We start from the raw sequence: 17019 nt of genomic DNA, 5'->3' as shown, positions 1-17019 counted from the left end.
AATTGGAGGATCCTCTTAGTTTCTGCGTTCGTCTCAGTCGTCACCGCGACATATTCAAGTAAATGCTTTTGCTCTCCTGCATGTTAGCCGCGAAGAAGTAAGTATATGTCGAATATAGTTACTGACGGGTCCTTGTCGGCGAACTATTCAAACTGCTCCCAGAAAAGCGCCCATTTCTCCAGATAACCTGAAAAGGACTGAAACTTGATCGGTGGAGGTCTTATTGAGATTGAAGGAACACTCGTTGCTACAGACTGTACTGTGGGATTAACTGAAATGTTTTAAGTTTGCTGCAGATTTTTCGAGCTGTTCTCTATCTCGTGCGACATTCAAGAAGTAGCGCTTTTTACGGCGTCTTTACACTCTTCGCATTCTCCAACGTCTGCCTCGTATTCGTTATCGTCTAACATTTAACGGATCCCCACATATAGGTTGGTGAGCCGGTGCAAGACACCTTGTAGTCTCCTTATACGGTATTTATGATCCTCGAGTTCCGTAGTGTCTGCCAACTTTTCAACTTCAGCGACGAAAACCGCAATGTTTGCGCTCGTACATTTCCTCTTTAGGCCATGTAATTGTGCTACCATATTGTCCGCCACATCCAATCCGCCGTCGGCACGCGATCAGCTAGCAGCTACCACGAATGGGCTAATCTGAAGATCGCTAGTCTGAGTAGTACAATGAACAACCGGCCGATGGCAGCACTAGCTACAGGCGCTGGAGCATTCGCAGTAGCATTCACGAATAGCGCGTATTATCGTTACAAGCGAAGGAAAGCTTTAATTTAAACAGCAACGGAAGAACAAAGAATGTGCGTCGTTGCACTTATATCACAGTTTAACATATACAATCACGACACGTGCTCATTATTGTCATACTTTGCGAAAGTGCCTATCTGACAGCGAATAGTGTCATTTCTAATGATTTGTACTGTATGGGAACTATAACTTGGCATGTGGGCCGCCTTGTTCCGGATCGGAAACTATCGGCAGCAGTCGGGAGATTTCGTGGCGTGGCATGGCGATTTGTACCTGTTGCCAACTGTGCCGCGTAGACTGCATTTGTCGTCTGCTTTGTTGCCTGCTATGTCGGTCATTTAGCTGTGCTGTTGCTATCAGTGTATAGTAGCTGTGCTTTGACTGCTTCGAAAATGAGTGATGATCCGGTTGCCGGCCCATCGCGGGCTTTATCGTCGACTCCATTTCGGAAAAAGAATCCGGCTATAAGGACCGCTTATCGTAAATTGATGATGAATGTAATGAAGTGCTGCGAAGATGAAAAAATACAAAAATCGCTGTCGTGCCCGATTTGGCTGTCTTCCCTCAGAGCTGCGACGCACACAGGGAAGAGCCTGCGTAGTATTGCGGGAGTTACAGAATTTTCCAGGAATCAGACTCCAGGAACTCCTGGGAAGAAGGGCTTAGTTTCAGTTATAATCCTATTAGAGAATATTTCTAAATAGCTCCACATTTGGCTGTAATTAATCTAAAATGTGTACTATTTTACTGATAGAGCCAGTAGAAAGACAGATGCTTATAGTAATGACTAATCGTACACTTTAACCCATTTCTGAAAATATTCAAATGCAATTCGACTCTTTCGGAGGGCCACATTATAGATGACATGTCATCTGAAAATCTGTTGACTCTTGCAAGAGCTTGGGTGCGGCTGGTCCCGGCGGAGGTTCGAGTCCTCCCTCGCGCATGGGTGTGTGTGTTTGTCCTTAGGATAATTTAGGTTAAGTAGTGCGTAAGCCTATGGACTGATGACCTTAGCAGTTAAGTCCCATAAGATTTCACACACATTTGAACGTTTTAGCAAGCGCTTGATTTCAGGCTGTTACTGAGGAAGACTGAAAAGGTTACTGCAAAAAGGTACACCAGCTTGAGCAGGAGTACTGGAGGCATGGTGGTGTGATGGAAATAGCCACTGACAACCTCAATGTCGACGTATGTACTTCAGATACCAGTGACAAATAAGAGAAAACTATTGCGTAAGAAAGTGAAACTGTTAGTGCAGCGCAATTATCAGAAGGTTCAGCAAAATTGGCCTGTTTCATTCTTGTTTTATTATACATTTGTGTTGACTGTTATTATAGCTTTGCTGAAATGTGTGGCATCCAGTAAATTTAAAAAATAAACAGTAAGTTAGTATCTTCCATTTCGAGTGTCGTTAGCTAATCTTTAACCTACTTCTAATTTCGCATTTATTTTGATACCTTAACTGATATCGTAGAACGTTAATGTCTTTATTTAATATGTCAATACAAACAGTGATCTCAATTTCGATAGCACGAAGTATTTAACTGACGATTAAGTCTGTTCTACACATAGCTTCTTTTGTGTGTGTTGCCTGCACTGCGCGCTTGCAGTACAACTAGGCGGAGCTTGTTCTCCTCCTCACCGCGCCACTTCCCTCAGCAGCTCGCTGTCCGCTTCCCGCACCCCACGCTAGGAGACGTCAAGTAACAGTTCGTGTATAGTAACATAGTTTTTGTAATGGGTAGTGTACGTAGTACTATAAAAAATCGACAGTAACTTAAATATGACACCGTATTTCTCTTTCTTCAGTTCCTGGGAGTATGAAATGGTACGTTACACAACAGTACGTGTACGATGCTCTTGTAACCTACAGATATTTCCTGAAGGATATCTGTTTCTTTTAAGAACCAAAAATGGCTAGCAAACAGCAGAAGACCTGGCCTTTGCAGAAACAAATTGTTTATCGTCTTAACAACTTGAAGTTTTGTTTATTACACTTCCAGTCAAATCGCTACATGCGAAACATAGGAAACTTGAATGGAGTTCAATGTCTAATTATTTAATGTACAAAACAAGCCATCAAAACTGTAGCTGAAGAGAAAATCACGCAGACGCGAAAAAAAAGCTTTTTCCGCACACAGAAGAAACTAACCACCACTGTTACTACATCTGGCCCACAAGCGGCAAGAATCTTAAAAAAATTCTCCGTACAAAACTATTTGTGCGCTGGAAAGTCGAGTGCAGTGTAAGAATGTAAGAAGGGAAGTGGCTTTCATAATAACAGTTAAGAATCGAAATATATGCTCCTCGTGCATTAAATATGTGTTTACATTCTCTTGATTTCATTGGTACAAGCCGCAGTTATAAACGTTGCAAAGTATTTCTTCTTGAATAAGTCACCCTTTATGGCGCTGAATCAATGAGATTCGTCTATTTTATAGATTTATTTCACGACTGTTCATACCTCTCGGTAACCTACTAAAGCAGACTGTGCTTATAGCCTGAGAATCAAATTACTTTATTACTGCCATAGAGCCTCCGTAGGACTATGAATGTATTACGATGATATAGCTGTACTTACCTGTGTTGCAGGAGAAACGCTTGCCTTTCCTTGTCGTCCAGATCGCCTTTGTTGTTCTGACCTTTCCTTATCGGCTCGCTCCGTCCCGGATTTCGATAAAAAAAAGAAAAAAAGATGTTGCGTCGTGAATATATATTATTATGGTGTGTATTAGATCGACAACAAAATCTGTTTCACGTCACAGAACTACATATATCAACAAATGTTAACAAGTCAGAGATCCACCTCCAAAGAATAAACAGATAATCTCCTACTCGTTACCGATCTCTCATTCTGCAACACAAGCAGTAACGGAAGCCGAGAAGGAAAACCTCATCTGCTGATGATTTTATAATTATGTCAGTCACGAAAAAGTACTTCGAAGGTCAGTTGAACGGAAAAGATGTCACCTTGAAATTTTAACATCAAAAACAGTAAAGTAAGGGTAATCATGCTTAGGTGACGGCCAACAACGTCTACAAATTTTCAAATATGCGCAACACTGTGCTGTCTGTAATGTTATTTTACTTTGCTACCAGTTTCAGTTCTAAACCATCATCAACGGCAGCTGTACAAAATACAAAAGCTGTCAATGTGACAATGCCAAACGAAATAAGAAAAGTGGCAAAAAACGTTAAAGCGATCAAAATACTCACGAAAATCATCACAGATGTATCACATGTCATACATGTTTTAATGTAAGTTCCCACAGAATACCACACCTGAAAAGATAATATAAAATCAAAAGTTGTAACAAGATAAACATATGATGGTACATTGACAAAAGGACCACAAGTGACGTACAGCATACAAAGTCAATGAACTTCCAAGTCAAAAATGGCAGTCTTGTCCTAATCCAAAGAAGTGGCCATTAAATAATTATGTGATAAGCAGAGTACAATACTGAGTATTAACAGTCGTACACTTTACTGAAATTACGTAAAAACACACCAATAAAATAGTATATAAAGTAACAGGGAAGCAAGATTGATGAATAAAAGAATGCACAATATTATTAAATTTCTTCAAAAACCTAAACATCTAAAATACATGAACTCGGTTAAGACTGTTTGAACAGCGAGATGACTGACGACGGCCGAAGTAGAAATGATTCAAAAGCAGATTGGCAATAGAATGAAAAGATTTTATAGAAAGGAGAAATTTGCTATCACCGAATATAAATTTAAGTTCTAGGAAGTGTTTTTTTGAAGATATTTGGCTCCAGTGTAGCCTTGTATGAAGGTCAAAGGCGGACGTACTACAGAAGAATACGGAAAATTAATTGGGTCGATGGGGTACCTTGTTATCAGTTGGTCATGAGGTAACCAATTGTCTTGACTATCAGGGTGTAATAGACTTCTCTAGTGAGGGAAAGACATTTTGGATGTACTCATTTTTTATTTGTTGTATTTACATAATAGGATACCTTTTTGTGTTTTATTATATGCCACTGGCATAGTAACATCATCTAATACGGCATGGTTGATGTCGTGGAAATACGTGTATTCCCGTACCTTTCCTGTTGTACTTCCACAGAAACGTATTAGGCCTACATGAAGGAAGCAGCGGCCACAGATGTCTTCTTGCCCCGGGCCTCCACATGGGTTAACGTGGCACTGGAGACATGAGTTACAAATTAATGGAATTCAGTATGTTTGCCGCCATCTGACTTCTACTTACTACACACCTAAGGCAGTTTGTGCTGGGAAACGGCTTCAGTTAAATTAAAAACTGGTGGCAGCTGTAGTTGGCTATTTTATGGAAGTTCCAGAGTAATATTTGAGTGTTGGTATTTAATGACCGGAAATACGCTGGATATAGTTCATTGTCTAACAACTGGTTATGTCGAAACAATGTATATTTTTTATCTAAGACATAATTACCTCCAGAACTAGAGCATGCCTAAAAATAAGAACCGCTATAGGGTCCAGAACTATTCTTTGCCGACAGCCTGTTCCCCATTGCTTAATAAATTATTAGACGACGGTTTCGGAGAGGCGTAACTTCAGCAGCCGTGAATATTAACTTTCGAAACAAGAATATCTTCTTTTAGTGTGGGCAGCTTTCCACGTGTGCTAACGAGCGTGAGTGGCTTTCTTTGCGACTCTATCACTGTGAAATTTTCTTTGATGAATTTTCATTGGTTATAGTTACGCACATGTAGGGGAAAGAGTGTTAAAATGAATTGGCAACACTATTACCGAGTTTCTGTGAACTATAGCCTCTCGCATTTCGACGTAAACATCATATCAAGTCTTTTCGTGTTCGCGCATACGATTTATAAAATCACGGATGGACTCAGTCACGAATTTGTCCCGTGACCGTGGTCTATTTATAGTCCACTTGCATGGCATCAGGGAGACGTCGTATGTCATGTGCTTGTTCTTAAATAAGGCTTACACTTATTCATTCAATGTCTTGGTATGAAAACAGTTTGCGGACGTAATAGAAAAAGTGTAAAATTTCATCGTACTGGATGCGTTAAGTAGCCTACTATATAGATCTTAATTAAAACAAAAATTGACATATTGCATATAACATTTATTACGTATATAACTATTTAAAATTTTCGCTTAAAAGTAAATAAAATGTAGCTAGGATTTAATTTTGACATTTCACAGTACTCATTATCTTTCAGTCTATGTTTTCAGTCTTATTTACAGTAGGTCTATCTCTACTTCTACAAGTTCACTTCCGTCTTACAAGAAAAATATAATCTTTACGAAAATTCCTTGAGTACATCAGTATTCTGCGTAGAATCGAAAATTTGGCTTTCCAGATATATTCTGGTCCCGCTTCTGCTCTCCGCTGGCAATTATTATTAACTCCTTGCCTGCTCTGTTTCAACACAGTGTTCCTCGAGCACTACTGCATTGTCTAATAACAGCATCTTTCGGCAGTCCATGCTCACGCTGTTACATATCTAAGAAAAGTTATTAGAATCTTACAATATTTTAATAAGTTCATTAGACCGCATCTCGTGGTCGTGCGGTAGCGTTCTCGCTTCCCACGCCCGGGTTCCCGGGTTCGATTCCCGGCGGGGTCGGGGATTTTCTCTGCCTCGTGATGGCTGGGTGTTGTGTGCTGTCCTTAGGTTAGTTAGGTTTAAGTAGTTCTAAGTTCTAGGGGACTGATGACCATAGATGTTAAGTCCCATAGTGCTCAGAGCCATTTGAACCAATAAGTTCATTCGTAACTCTTTTCATTACGTTAGGAAATACACTGCTGGAAATGAAAAGAGAAAAGAAAGAAGAAAAGTGCATGTTGAGAAATAGTAGTGGTCCAATAAGAGATTTCCTCTAATATTTAGCAACGAATTTTCCAGAACAGCAGTAAACATAGTGAAAACAGCGAAGCGAGCAGATGCGAACTGAATCTTAATAGGACTGAAATTCTTGTCTAATACACAGTGATTACATTTATAGTTCTTCTTTTAACTACTGAATATAATAAGCGTGTATTTTCATCAAAAAAGGGGCATAGAACTCATTCTAGACATACGTTCAAAGCTGTAAACCGTACACCATTTTCGCCGGCCGGAGTGGCCGAGCGGTTCTAGGCGCTACAGTCTGGAAACGCGCGACCGCTACGGTCGCAGGTTCGAATCCTGCCTCGGGCTTGAATGTGTGTGATGTCCATAGGTTAGTTACGTTTAAGTAGTTCTAAGTTCTAGGGGACTTAAGACCTCAGCAGTTGAGTCCCATAGTGCTCAGAGCCATTTGAACCTTACACCGTTTACGTGAGAGTCTTCCTCTCTCTGCCGACGATTCCCCGTTAATAGAAAATAAAAAAATTAAAAGCCTGAAAATTTTCCGACTGCATGTGATTAAATTTGCAGCCGCTACTAACCACCGAAATACCGGGTGGAAGCTAACATTCTGCTAATCTGATCAGCCCATCGTGCGTTACTTTGCTTCCACGGTACGAAAATTGCTTCACTTCGTCTAATACGTGGTTCCCAATTGTGTTGTAACGAGCTGACCTTTCTTCGTTTTGTTAACAGTCCATTTTTTGCGCCCTTTCGACTGTTAACGTGATTCAACATGTGTTATAATTATTCCTGACTTTTGGATGAATAATTGGGATTAAAGGCAGGAAAAGGAAACTGGATGTGAAAGAGACAGAAAAGAAGTAATTAATTCCAGCCGCCGAGGGCACTGCAGCAACGGCGAGAGTAAAGAATTTGTGCCGGACCGAGGCTGGAACGCTGAAACTCAGCACCTCTAGAACAGTTGCTTCAACTGCCTCGGCCATCCGGACACACTTCCTGTCAGACCCAAACTTCCAGCTTCATGCTCGCCGCTCCACAACTGTTCTAGAGAAGCGAAGCATCTGGGTTCGATCGCGGTCCGACACAAATTTTCAAATCTCAGCATTGCATTGCCGCAATGCCCTGTGTGGCTGGAAGTCATTATTTCTTTCCATCTCTTTGCAATCTCGATTCCTTTCCATTCCATTCACGCTAGTTATTCCTGTATATTGTCCCAGCTGCTTCATAGCGAGTGATGACTGTTCTGTCGGACATGTGCGATCGAGCAGACGTCCCTCATACCTACATGTTCCTGACTTTCACCCAGGATAGCGAACCGGTGTGTTGATATGTACCACGTCACAGCTCGTAATTCGACAGGTGGTTTTCACAGTGCTCGCTGCCTGTTCATAGGTGCTGATCACGAAGCTGCGGTCGGCGAACACGGTGGAGACGCAGCAGTACCGAAAGGCCAGCAAGGCGCTGCTGGTGCTGATCCCGCTGCTGGGCATCACCTACATCCTGGTCATCGCCGGCCCGAGGGAGGGCCTCTCGTCTGACGGCTACATCTACGTCAGAGCGATCCTCATCTCCACTCAGGTGCGGTTCCTGGTTCCTCCTGCTCTCTCTGACTGCCGTTTACCACTGTTTCTACAGCGCTGCCTTGACTCTACTCCCAGGTGTGCTATTATAAGAAAATTACACTACTGGCCATTAAAATTGCTACACCAAGAAGAAATGCAGATGATAAACAGGTATTCATTGGACAAATATATTATACTAGAACTGACATGTGACTACATTTTCACGCAATTTGGGTGCATAGATCCTGAGAAATCAGTACGCAGAATAACCACCTCTGGCCGTAATAACGGCCTTGATACGCCTGGGTATTGCGTCAAACACAGCTTGAATGACGTGTACAGGTACAGCTGCCCATGCAGCTTCAACACGATACCACAGTTCAACAAGAATAGTGACTGGCGTATTGTGACGAGTCAGTTGCTCGGCCACCAATGACCAGACGTTTTCAATTCATGAGAGATCTGGAGAATGTACTGGCCAGGGCAGCAGTCGAACATTTTCTGTATCCAGAAAGGCCCGTTCAGGACCTGTAACATGCGGTCGTGCATTATCCTGCTGAAATGTGGGGTTCAGCAGGGATCGAATGAAGGGTAGGGACACGGGTCGTAACACATCAGAAATGTAACGTCCACTGTTCAAAGTGACGTCAATGCGAACAAGAGGTGACCGAGACGTGTAACCAATGGCACTCCATACCATCACGCCGGGTGATACCTCAGTATGGCGTTGACGAATACGCGCTTCCAATGTACGTTCACCGCGATGTCGCCAAACACGGATGTGACCATCATGATGCTGTAAACATAAACTGGATTCATCCGGAAATATGACGTTTTGCCATTCGTGCACCCAGGTTCGTCGTTGAGTACACCATCGCAGGCGGTCCTGTCTGTGATGCAGCGTCAAGGGTAGCCGCAGCCATGGTCTCCGAGCTGATAGTCCATGCTGCTGCAAACGTCGCTCGAACTGTTCGTGCAGATCGTTGTTGTCTTGCAAACGTCCCCATCTGTTGACTCAGTGATCGAGACGTGGCTGCACGATCCGCTACAGCCATGCGGATAAGATGCCTGTCATCTCGACTGCTTGTGATACGAGGCCGTTGGGTTCAAGCATGGCGGTCCGTATTACCCTCCTGAACCCACCGATTCCATACTCTGCTAACAGTCATTAGATCTCGACCAACGCGAGCAGCAATGTCGCGATACGGTAAACCGCAATCGCGATAGACTACAATCCGACCTTTATCAAAGTCGGAAACGTGATGGTACCCATTTCTCCTCCTTACATGAGGCATCACAACAACGTTACACCAGGCAACGCCGGTCAACTGCTGTTTGTGTATGAGAAATCGGTTGGAAACTTTCCTCATGTCAGTACGTTGTAGGTGTCGGCACCGGGGCCAACCTTGTGTGAATACTCTGAAAAGCTAATCATTTGCATATCACAGCATCTTCTTCCTGTCGGTTAAATTTCGCGTCTGTAGCACGTCATCTTCGTGGTGTACCAATTTCAATGGTCAGTAGAGTATACAGAGGGCGGTAGTTTCACGTTCACTAGGTATAAAAGAGCAGTTCATTGGCGGTAATCTCATTTGTGCTCAGCTCATGCATGTGAAAATGTTTCCAACGTGATTTTCGCCGAAAGACGGGAATTAGCAGACTTTGAACGCTGAATGATAGTTGGAGCGAGGAGCATGGGACTATCCATTTCTAAAACAGCTAGGGAATCCAACGTTCCGAGATCAACAACATCAAGAGTGTTTCGAGGATACCACACTTCAGGTACTACCTCTCAACGCGGATAACGCAGTAACCGACAGCCTTCAGTTAACGACCGAGAGCAGATGCGCTTGCAAAGAGATGTCAGTGCTAACAGACAAGCAACACTGCGTGAAATAGCAGCAGGAAAGAATGTGGGACGTATGACGAACATATTCGTTAGAACAGTGTGGAAAAATTTGGCTTTCGTGACCTTTGGAAGCAGAGGACCGTCGCGATTGTCTTTGCTAGCAAAACGACATCGCTCGCAGCGCCTCTCCTGGGTTCGTGACCATATCGGTTGGATCCTATACGACTGGACAACCGTGGCCTGGTCAGATGACTCCCGATTTGAGTTGGTAAGAGCTTATGGAAGAGTTCCAGTGTGGCATTTGTCCCACGAATCGGTGTACCCAAGTTGTCGAAAAGGCACCGTACAAGCTGATGGTAACTCTATAACGGAGTTGGCTGTGTTTGAATGGATCATTGACTCGAAATGACTACGTTCAGCTACTGGTAGAACATTTGCAGCCATTCATGGACTTCATGTTACTAATAAACGATGAAATTTTCGTTGATGACAGTGCTCCATGTCGACTGGCCACAGTTGTTCAAGGATGGTTTGGAAAACATTCTGGACAGCTCGTGCAAATGATTTGGTCACCCAGATCGTCCGACATAAAAACCATCGAACGTTTATGTGATGTAATAGAGGAGTCAGATCGTCCATAAAATCCTGCATCGGTAACATTTTTGCAATTACGGACAGCTATACAGGCTACATTGGTCATTCTTTCTGAAGGGGATATCCAATGACTTGTTGAGTCCGGGGTGCGTCGAACTGCTGCACTACGCCCATCAAAAAGAGATCCGACACGATACGAGCTTTCGCATGTCTTTTATCACTTTAGCATATAGGTTGCAAGTGGCTGGTAGTGAGACTCACCTTAACTTATCGGATTATTGCCTGGATCAGCCTGGCCTTCCCGGAAGTCAGAATGATCCCCATGTTTTCAAACATGAAAAATTTCGTGCAACCGATGAGACAGAAAGATCCTCGTAAATGAAACATGGATGTCAGTTTTGCACAAATTAATTACTAAAAGCTAGTGTTAGGGACTGTGCAATTACGAAACAGATACGAGATGGCCGGATTTGCCCATTTTATTGGCTCTCATCAGCACAAAAATGAGAAAGGAAGTATAAATGGTAAGCTTAGCGCCTGTTGCTTCACTCGCGTAGACTGTGTTGACTACACAGATCTTTTCTTTCTTTCTTTGTCTTCAATCGGATTTGTGTTGTCACGCCCGCTGCTAATGTGTAAATGTACACACTATAAAAGAGATAGTGACATTATAGAAGGCTACCGGCCTTTGCATAATGAAACTGCTCCAACAAGTGTTTAATTCCACATAGCGAGTCAAAAAAAGAAAGAGACAAATTGGATAAGTGGTTTTACAGTTACTAACGGCAGTCTTAATTAGATACTGAATTCTCTCATCTCAGACGTGTATTACTGTACATGGAATCGGATTTAAACGTGGAATGTACTTTGTCATCAGTAATGATACGTTTGTGTAGAAACTACAATAAAAATAAATTTTAGAAAAACATGTATTAAAGATGCGTTTCTTTTTCTATGCAATTCTGACAAAGCCGATTTATCAAGGTGACTATTAAATGGTGTTCCTTGATTTAGTTCACAAACTGCAACACCTTCTAAGCTTTTCACCGCAATTAATGCCACAGAAGCGTGTTCTTTTACGAATGTTCTTCTGACCAAAAGGCGATTCTGCTTTTATAATGAAATACTTTCATAAAACTTTCCATCCCCATCTTCACCCCCTCATGGGTTATAATTCTAAAAAAACTGAAATAATTATTTTTTTCCAACCGAGAAGTGAATACCGATTTTTAGAGATGCAGCTTTAAAATGCTTTAGCTCTTCTTTAACAATGATTTATTTTTAAAAAACATTTTTGGAACAATGTTTCGTCCACTTAGCATCTGAATTTCCAAAAATGCTGAAACACGTGTTTTTTTATATCTGACTGAGAAACGAGATACCAACCTTCGTAGCTCTAAGTTAAAAATTGCCTTAGCAGCGACATAATTTTCAGTAAATCTTTTATCCCTATTTCATCCCCTTAGGGGTAGAATTTCGAAAAATATCTTTTTAAATGGTGCCTGCGGTATAAGATAAGCAGCCTTTCCAAGTTTCAAGTTTCTATCCTCAGCACTTTGAACTGGGCGATGATGAGTCAGTCAGGACATTTCCAAAAACGGAAGCTAAACATTGATAATCTTAGGAAAGACTTACTTTGATTATACACTCCTGGAAATTGAAATAAGAACACCGTGAATTCATTGTCCCAGGAAGGGGAAACTTTATTGACACATTCCTGGGGTCAGATACATCACATGATCACACTGACAGAACCACAGGCACATAGACACAGGCAACAGAGCATGCACAATGTCGGCACTAGTACAGTGTATATCCACCTTTCGCAGCAATGCAGGCTGCTATTCTCCCATGGAGACGATCGTAGAGATGCTGGATGTAGTCCTGTGGAACGGCTTGCCATGCCATTTCCACCTGGCGCCTCAGTTGGACCAGCGTTCGTGCTGGACGTGCAGACCGTGTGAGACGACGCTTCATCCAGTCCCAAACATGCTCAATGGGGGACAGATCCGGAGATCTTGCTGGCCAGGGTAGTTGACTTACACCTTCTAGAGCACGTTGGGTGGCACGGGATACATGTGGACGTGCACTGTCCTGTTGGAACAGCAAATTCCCTTGCCGGTCTAGGAATGGTAGAACGATGGGTTCGATGACGGTTTGGATGTACCGTACACTATTCAGTGTCCCCTCGACGATCACCAGTGGTGCACGGCCAGTGTAGGAGATCGCTCCCCACACCATGATGCCGGGTGTTGGCCCTGTGTGCCTCGGTCGTATGCAGTCCTGATTGTGGCGCTCACCTGCACGGCGCCAAACACGCATACGACCATCATTGGCACCAAGGCAGAAGCGACTCTCATCGCTGAAGACGACACGTCTCCATTCGTCCCTCCATTCACGCCTGTCGCGACACCGCTGGAGGCGGGCTGCACGATGTTGGGGTGTGAGCAGAAGACGGCCTAACGGTGTGCGGGACCGTAGCCCAGCTTCATGGAGACGGTTGCGAATGGTCCTCGCCGATACCCCAGCAGCAACAGTGTCCCTAATTTGCTGGGAAGTGGCGGTGCGGTCCCCTACGGCACTGCGTAGGATCCTACGGTCTTGGCGTGCATCCGTGCGTCGCTGCGGTCCGGTCCCAGGTCGACGGGCACGTGCACCTTCCGCCGACCACTGGCGACTACATCGATGTACTGTGGAGACCTCACGCCCCACGTGTTGAGCAATTCGGCGGTACGTCCACTCGGCCTCCCGCATTCCCACGATACGCCCTCGCTCAAAGTCCGTCAACTGCACATACGATTCACGTCCACGCTGTCGCGGCATGCTACCAGTTTTAATGACTGCGATGGAGCTCCGTATGCCACGGCAAACTAGCTGACACTGACGGCGGCGGTGCACAAATGCTGCGCAGCTAGCGCCATTCGACGGCCAACACCGCGGTTCCTGGTGTGTCCGCTGTGCCGTGCGTGTGATCATTGCTTGTACAGCCCTCTCGCAGTGTCCGGAGCAAGTATGGTGGGTCTGACACACCGGTGTCAATGTGTTCTTTTTTCCATTTCCAGGAGTGTAGATTAAGCACGTGTGAGTGGGCCGCAGGGAACTGATAAGACAAAATGGAAGTTATTGTCTCTATGTATATCGCTGAGATTTATATTTACAAGAGGTGCAGAGAAAATTGTATTGGTCAGGTACTATGCAACGGGAACTTAATCAGATATGCAAGAATAGCTGCCACGTATGTATCATCTGTAGACACGTAGACACGCCACTCTCCCGACATTCTATAATCTTAATGTGTTCGTTGTTCTAGGCGTTTGGAAGAACTACTTACTAGTTTAACAGCTGCCGCATCGCACACAGGTGCTATTTCCTGCATGTAATCCACAATTTATATAGTGCTTCGTCTCACATATCATGAAGATATACTACTCGCATTTTTGGTTACATTTTAAGTTAATGTATTCATCCAAAAATCTCTCAGGATGGTGGGATAGGCCTACATCGTTGATTGGCAAATATTGTACGCGCGCGCGCGTGTACACACACACACACACACACACACACACACACACACACACACACACACACACACACACTGATACTGCGAAAGTGTAGGCTACCTGCCCACCATTGTTTTGACGATTTTCAGTAATAAAATGAAAATACTCTTAAGTCGGATGGAATGCATATAGCAATTAATCAAAGAAAACTGTGACAGAATACTCGTATTTCGAAATGCAGCCCCTGTGGCGCTTTAGACGAAGGAAAGTGGCATAACAATCTACAGCCAAATTGAAATTTTTGTGGGATGACAAAAGGTGCGTCTCTGTAGTTGCGCCACTGGAAGTTCACACGTGCAACTGCCGTGCAGCTACAGTATTGCTCAACGGACTAGGCGCAATCGCATGGTATGGAAGGACCATCTTCTGGCAGCGGTGGAGCTCGGCCGCCAGTCTGCCACCAGCCTAGAGTGAAGGGGCAGCTGCTCTCAGAATTTCCTCCTCCAAGAAAAATTTAGCTGCAAAGCGCGAACTTCTTACTTAGTAAAGACTGAAAACTAATTTTTAAGTGCTCCTCCAGGAATATGCATCTTAATTGCTAACAGAAGATATGCCTTCAGCAATTATTTCTGTTACGCTGCTGATTTTCCACACTCGTTCTTTTTATCAGAATGGCGGAAATTATTACCACAAATAAGTCAGTCAGACAAGTGGCGGATGCGGTTGAATCCTGATGCGCAGCGCGCTTGCGTGAGAGTGAGTTTTCGAAAAGAACTGGCACATCGGATTAATTACTGATGGTCTGCAATACTGCTCAACGTGACTTTGGTCTTTAGGCGGTTTTCCAGAGTCGTCCAGGAAAATGCTGGTCTAGTCCCCCATTTCGGTTTCACAAGATGTGATATTTGTTGTGGTCTTCAGTCCAAAGTCTGGTTTGATGCAGCTCTGGCTTGATGCGAGCCTCTTCATATGCGAATAACTACTGCAAGCTACGTCTTTCTGAATCTGCTTCCTGTATTCATACCCCCCGGTCTCCGTCTACAACTTTTACCATCCACACTTCAGTCCAGTACTAAAGTGGACATCCCTTGATATATCAGAATGTGTCCTATCAACTGATCCCTTCTTTTGGTCAAGTTATGCCAAAAATTCCTTGTCTCCCCAGTTCTGTTCAGTACATCGTCATTATTAACGTCACCGACCCCATCTAATCTTCACCACTGTTTTGTAGCACCACATTTCGAAAGCTTCTATTCTCTTTTTATCTAAACTGTTTATCGTCCATGTTTCACATCCGTACATGGCTACACTCCCAACGAATACCTTCAGAAAAGACTTCGTAACGCTTAAATCTATATTCGATGTTAACAGATTTCTGTTCTTTAGAAATGTCTTTCGTGCCATTCCCAGTTTACATTTTACATCGTCTCTACCGTCCGCGGCTCGTGGTCTTGGGGTAGCGTTCTCGCTTCCCGCTCACGGGCTCCAGGGTCGATTCCAGGCGGGGTCAGGGATTTTCTCTGCCCCGAGATGACTGAGTGTTGTGTGTCTTTCATCCTCATTACTAGCAAGTCGCCGTAGTGGCGTTAAAGAACTTATGCAGCGGCGGCCGAACCGCCCCGCGAGGGATCTCCCGACCACCAATGCCATGCGCTCAGTATTAATATTATCTTCTCTACTTCGTCCATCATCAGTTACTTTTCTACCCAAATAGCAGAACTCAACTACTACTTTAACTGTCTTGTTTGCTAATCTACCTCTCTTAGCATCACCTGATTTAATTCGACTGTACTTTATCGATGTTTCGCTTTTGTTATTGTTCACCATATATCCTCCTTCCAAGACACTGTCATTCCGTTCAGCTGCTCTTCCAAGTCCTTTAATGTCGCTCACAGAATTACAATGTCATTGGTAAACCTCGAAGTTTTTATTTCTTCTCCCAGAACTTTAATTCCTATTTTTGTCCTTTGGTTTCCTTTACTGCTTGTTCAGTGTATATATTGAATAACATAGGAGATAGACTACAACCATATCTCACTCCCTTCTGAACCATTGCTTTCCCTTGATGCCCCTCGACTTTATAACTGCCGGTTGGTTTCTATAGACATTGTAAATAGCTTTCCGCTCCCTGTATTTTACCCCTTCTAGCTTAAGAATTTCAAAGAGAGTATTTCAGTCAACACTGTCAAAAACTTCCTCTAAGTCCACAAATGCCATAAAAGTAAGTTTGCCTTTCCTTAACCCATCTTGTAAGACAAATCTTAGGGTCAGTATTGCCTCACGAGTTCCCACGTTCCTCCGGAATCCAAACTGATCTTCCCCGAGGTCTGATTCTATCAGTTTTTCCATTGTTCTGTAACGAATTCGTGTTAGTATTTTGCAACCATGACTTACTAAACTGACTATTCGGTAATTTCCACATTTGTCAGCAACTTCTTTGGAACTGGAGTTACTAGTTTGCTATTGAAGTCTGAGGGTATTCATTCAAGTTGCGCACAAAATGGAAGAGTTTTGTCATGGCTGGCTCTCCCACGGCTATCAGTAGTTCTGATGGAATATCGTCTACTATCAGGGCCTTCTTTCGAATTAGACCTTTCAGAGGTTTGTCAAATTCTTCTCCAAGTATCATGTCTCCCATCTCATCCTTCTCTACGTCCACTTTCCTTTCTATAATACTGATTTCAAGTTCGTCTCCCTTGTACAGACCCTGTATATATTCCTTCAATCCTTCCGCTTACCCTTCTTTGCCTAGGACAGTTTTAACATCTGAGCTCTTGATATTCATACAGCTGCTTCTCTTCTCCCCAAAGGCCTCTTTAAGTTTCCAGTAGGTGGTATCTATCTTACCCCCATTAAAATATGCTTCTGAACCTTACATTTGTCCTGTAGCCATTCCTGTTTAGCAATTTTGCACTTCCTCAT

The 17019-nt window shown here is 43.5% G+C and overlaps 1 protein-coding gene across 3 annotated transcripts in view; it reads left to right on the top strand.

The window, feature by feature from the left end:
• The window catches only part of LOC126175163 (diuretic hormone receptor-like), a 586395-nt gene that overhangs the window by 513329 nt on the left and 56047 nt on the right, over nucleotides 1-17019 (top strand). For all 3 annotated transcript variants that reach the window (XM_049921750.1, XM_049921748.1, XM_049921749.1), the window contains one exon: nucleotides 7985-8170. In XM_049921750.1, the coding sequence (XP_049777707.1) occupies nucleotides 7985-8170 (186 nt within the window). The remainder of the gene's footprint in view (nucleotides 1-7984; nucleotides 8171-17019) is intronic.

Source organism: Schistocerca cancellata, chromosome 3 (assembly GCF_023864275.1).
Source record: "Schistocerca cancellata isolate TAMUIC-IGC-003103 chromosome 3, iqSchCanc2.1, whole genome shotgun sequence".
Lineage (NCBI taxonomy): Eukaryota > Metazoa > Arthropoda > Insecta > Orthoptera > Acrididae > Schistocerca > Schistocerca cancellata.
Note: the sequence above shows the minus strand (reverse complement) of the source record. Positions and strands in the feature narration are given on the sequence as shown.